Raw genomic sequence first — 5,000 nt, 5'->3', positions numbered from 1 at the left:
TGAGCTCAGGTGAGTCTGATCCGAGTCTGATCTGAGCTCAGGTGAGTCTGATCCGAGTCTGATCTGAGCTCAGGTGAGTCTGATCCGAGTCTGATCTGAGCTCAGTCTCTGATCTGAGTCTCTGAGCTCAGGCGAGTCTGATCCGAGTCTGATCTCTCAGGCGAGTCTGATCTGAGCTCAGGTGAGTCTGATCTGAGCTCAGTCTGATCTGAGTCCGATCTGAGCTGAGTCTGATCTCAGCTCAGGTCTGAGAGTCTGATCTCAGCTCAGGTGAGTCTGATCTCAGCTCAGGTGAGTCTGATCTCAGCTCAGGTGAGTCTGATCCGAGTCTGATCTGAGCTCAGGCGAGTCTGATCTGAGTCTGATCTGAGCTCAGGCGAGTCTGATCTCAGCTCAGGCGAGCTCAGGCGAGTCTGATCTGAGTCGAGTCTGATCTGAGTCTGATCTGAGTCCGATCTGAGCGAGGCTCAGTCGATCTCAGGAGCTCAGGCGAGTCTGATCCGATCTGAGCTCAGGCGGGCTCTGAGTCTGATCAGCTCAGGCGAGTCTGATCTGAGTCCATCTGAGCTCAGGCGAGTCTGATCTGAGTCTGATCTGAGCTCCGAGGCGAGTCTCAGGCGAGTGAGCTCAGGCGAGTCTGATCTGAGTCTGATCCGAGCTCAGGCGAGTCTGATCCGAGCTCAGGCGAGTCTGATCCGAGTCTGATCCGAGCTCAGGCGAGTCTGATCTGGAGTCCGATCTGCGAGTCTGAGCTCTCTCCGAGTCTGATCCTGAGCTCAGATCTGATCTCTCAGGTGAGTCTGATCCGATCTGATCTCTGATCTGATCTCAGGCGAGTCTGATCCGAGTCTGATCTCTCAGGTGAGAGGTGAGCTCTGAGGTTGACGGTCTGCTGTGTTTCACAGGCAGGTGGAGGGACTGAAGCAGCGGCTGGCCGGGAAATCCATCCCTACAGAGAAGTTCGCCATCAGGAAGTCACGCAGATACTCCTCAGCCACACCTGTTAAACTGGTGATTCCTGCACTGGTGCGTCTCTCTCTCTCTCACACACACACACACACACACGTAAATGAGAGGAGGAAGTGATGTGTCTATGGTTCTTCCTCACACAGGAAATGATGTACGTGTGGAATGGCTTCACCATTGTTGGAAAGCGTGCTGACGCCACTGAGAGTTTACTGATCACCATCGAGAGAGCAGAGGAGCAGCTGCGCAACGATCCCGGTGAGACACACACACACACACACACACACACACACACACACACTCACTCTGCAGACTCTAAACAGGAGTCTTCTTTTTTTCCATTCATTTTCCTAGCACGGGTCACGTATGATAACAATAAAATTTCTATAATAATATTTGTGACTTTAGTACCGTCTTATTTATTCCTCATTTACAAACATTAAACCATCTTGCTTTTATTTTAATTAATGCATATAGTTTTAATTCATCGCAAAACATGCGCAAAGGTTACTATGAGGGTTTGTGTAGTAGGATTTATTTACAATCTCCACTGAGGTGTGTGTGTGTGTGTGTGTGTGTGTGTGTGTGTGTGTGTGTGTGTGTGTGTGTGTGTGTGTGTGTGTGTGTGTGTGTTTCAGCCCCGTCTGAGTTCCACCCTGACGATCAGTGTCTGGTTCAGATGTTGAAAGGTTTGTGTTTGAAGCATCTGGGCCGATTGCTGCAGGCCGAGCTCTGCTTCACACAGGTGTTGAGCAGGTAAACACTCCACACACACACACACACACACACACACTTCTGACTTTACTGCAGAACAGAGAGCACGGTTTGACGTGGCTGTGTGTGTTTGCAGCGAGAAACGCATCCGTTACGATCACTATCTGATCCCCTTCACTCTCTATGAGCTGGGTTTGCTCTACAAGCAGCAGGGCGACTACGTCAAAGCCACGCGCTTCATCGAGGACGCCAAGTGAGTCCGCTTTCAGACACAGAGCACATGAGAATGGAAAGCTGTCGTAGCGGTGCTAAATGACACTGAATCTCTTAAACAACATGACCCTTCCTTAAGACCTTTGTGCGGTTGCTTGCAGTAAACGTTGTTAGAAACGAATGGAGAAATTCTGCATCTTTTTTAATTCCTGCAATTGAACACATTTTACTGTACCAATTTTTTGTTGAGTAGCCGTGCAGTGACCCATACGCCAAGTTCAAGGGCCCATAAATAAAGAATAGTAAAGAAAGAAGTACTCAAAAGTTGTATTTTGTTAGGGAAGTGGCTGCCGAGGTTAAAAAAAACTGCACTCGAAATTGGATTTTATGAACTATAAAGTTATTAGTGCATTGTCCCGTGCGCCTAGTTTAAGGATCCATAAAATTAGAATTGTGAAGTAAATAGTGCTCAAAATGTGGATTTCTAGAGTAACTTTAATATAAAATGGGCTGCAGGTGAAATGGAGAAGTGTCTCCCGTGCCAAGTTCAAAGGTCCATAAAAAAATTATATCAAAGTAGAAAGTGGTCAAAATTCGGATTTCGTTAGTACAGTAACCTTCGTATAAATTCTGATGTAATGCATCCTCTGCTGCGGGCGAGAAATGTCCAACAGGCTGAGTTCAAGAGTCCAAAAACAGAAGATTGGGGCTGAAAAAAGAGCTCGGAAATGGGGTTTGGTTAGGGAGGTAGCTCTAGAATGAAGTCATTAGTGTGACGGTTGACAAACCACACCACGTGATTGGGCACAACTACAACTCCTCTAGTGCTCAAATCTTATGCCAACTTGAACAGATTTTCTGAAAAAACGGTGCCACTGTTTGGACTAATGCTGTAATATGGCTCCGTGTGATTTGTCCCAAATGCCAAGTTCAGGTGTCGATAAATAAAACATTGGTAGAGACGAAATTGCTCAAAATGTGGATTTAGTCAGGGCAGTAACTCTAGTGTAAAGTAATTCTTTCAGATTTAATGAATCCACTGAGACGGGCGAGACGTCGCACCACGAACTGAGCTGAAGGGTCCATAAAACCAGAGCGGTCCAGTAAAAGGAGCTCAATTGGTATTTCATTAAGCTAGTAACTCTAATATTAAGAGCGTATGTCAAATTTAATACAACCCCTGTAATACTTGAGTGCTCCACGCCAAGTTCAAGGGCCCGTAAAAATATACCGAGACAGCAGCGTGAGCTCAGAATTTGTCAAATGTAATATTAAGTCGTAATATCTGCTTGAATGCATCCTCTGAGAAACGGCGCATCAAACACTTAAAAATGGAAAATCGAAGTACAGTAAAAAGTGCATCTGCATTTCAGAAAACGATTGGAAATCTTTTATTAAAGCACTTTGTCGGATTGAACACATCCTGGCAGGTGGAGAAGAAATGCAGAATCTTTACGATTCAAATGTTTGTTGCAAGCATCGCATAAGAAACCTTAAGAAGGCGTGCATCGTTTGCGCTGTATTCTTAGTGGCGTGTACAGGACCCATGCTTTGTATCTGCGTGTCCGTAGGTTGAATTATAAGGATTATTCGATGGAGTCTCGTCTTCATTTCCGGATCCACGCGGCTCTCAGCAGCCTGAAGGGTTCTCCGACAAACTCGCCGTGACGAAGACCGACAAGCACATCACGAGAAACACATCCACCACCATTTCAAACCAAAGTCACCTTCGGCCATCAGTACTAGCGTCCGTGTACCTCAACATCTCAACACTTATTCGTCGTCGTTCGTTCTGAATGCAGAGTTGTACGTTTGTTCAGCCAATCAGACGGCTGGAGGAGCTCGCTGGCGTCCAATCAGAAGACGGCTGCTGTAATGAATGTAACGTTTTACTCTGAAGACCAAATCTGTTTGTCCGCTTGCGTCTTACATCGTGTGCCTCTGTGTGTGTGTGTGTGTGTGTGTGTGTGTGTGTCGTTCGCTGCAATAAGAGTCCTAGAGATTATTATGCTGATTACAAGTTTAGAAGCTACAAGCAATTCACAAAAATTTATTTGAAAGCAATAATAATCAGCCCACAATCATGCTGAGAATAAACTGTACGATTTTTTTTTTCTAGAAAGGGTTTCTGTTGTTGTTTAAACCGTAATTACAAAAAAAATGTTATTTTACAATGTTTTGAATGTAGCGGGTGGGAATTTTTTTTTTTTTTTGCATGTACTTGTTTTAATGTTTAATACCAAAAATATGATGTACAATAATCAAATACAGTTGATCCTATTTTATAAACGTAATTTGTTTTCTGGGTTTTTTTTGGTTACCTTTCTTTTGTTACTTTTATGTACACAGCAAAAAAATCACACTCAGAGTATTTTAATTTTCCAGTACATATATATATATATATATATATATATATATATATATATATATATATATATATATATATATATATATATATATATATATATATATATATATAATATATTTTTGTTTTTTTTAAAAAATATAAAATTTTTTGTAGTGATTTAAAAATAAATGTTTATATATATATATATATATATATATATATATATATATATATATATATATACACACACACATATATATAAACACACATATATGTGTGTGTGTATATATATGTGTGAATATATATATATACACATATACATATATACACACACACACATATATATATATATATATATATATATATATATACAAACATATACATATACACACACACACACATATATATATATATATATATATATATATATATATATATATACACAAACATATACATATATACACACACATATATATATATACAGTATATACACACATACATATATATATATATATATATACACAGTAAGTTATCTTGCAAGTAAATGTATCTATTTAAAAATGTTTGGATATTTTGTTTAATATGCATTATGTATATAGATCTGAAATCTAGCAGATTTATGATTTATTACAATCAAAAACAGATTTCTCGACGCTTGCTGCCTGATTGTTTGAGGTGGTTTGTGTGAATATGACGACTTCACGCTGGAAGAAACCTCTTTAAACACGAGTCTGACTTGTTTCCAGAGAATGATCTGATA

General features: G+C 41.0%; 1 protein-coding gene across 2 annotated transcripts in view; it reads left to right on the top strand.

The window, feature by feature from the left end:
• The window catches only part of LOC122334571 (tetratricopeptide repeat protein 39B), a 15,756-nt gene extending 11,569 nt beyond the window's left edge, over nt 1-4,187 (top strand). For both annotated transcript variants that reach the window (XM_043232574.1, XM_043232575.1), the window contains 5 exons: nt 906-1,026; nt 1,113-1,224; nt 1,605-1,722; nt 1,817-1,933; nt 3,465-4,187. In XM_043232574.1, the coding sequence (XP_043088509.1) occupies nt 906-1,026; nt 1,113-1,224; nt 1,605-1,722; nt 1,817-1,933; nt 3,465-3,561 (565 nt within the window). In that variant the 3' untranslated portion in view covers nt 3,562-4,187. The remainder of the gene's footprint in view (nt 1-905; nt 1,027-1,112; nt 1,225-1,604; nt 1,723-1,816; nt 1,934-3,464) is intronic.
• Nucleotides 4,188-5,000: the final 813 nt, after the last annotated feature.

Source organism: Puntigrus tetrazona, unplaced genomic scaffold, assembly GCF_018831695.1.
Source record: "Puntigrus tetrazona isolate hp1 unplaced genomic scaffold, ASM1883169v1 S000000575, whole genome shotgun sequence".
NCBI classification, from domain to species: domain Eukaryota; kingdom Metazoa; phylum Chordata; class Actinopteri; order Cypriniformes; family Cyprinidae; genus Puntigrus; species Puntigrus tetrazona.
This window is presented reverse-complemented; position numbering and strand designations above follow the sequence as displayed.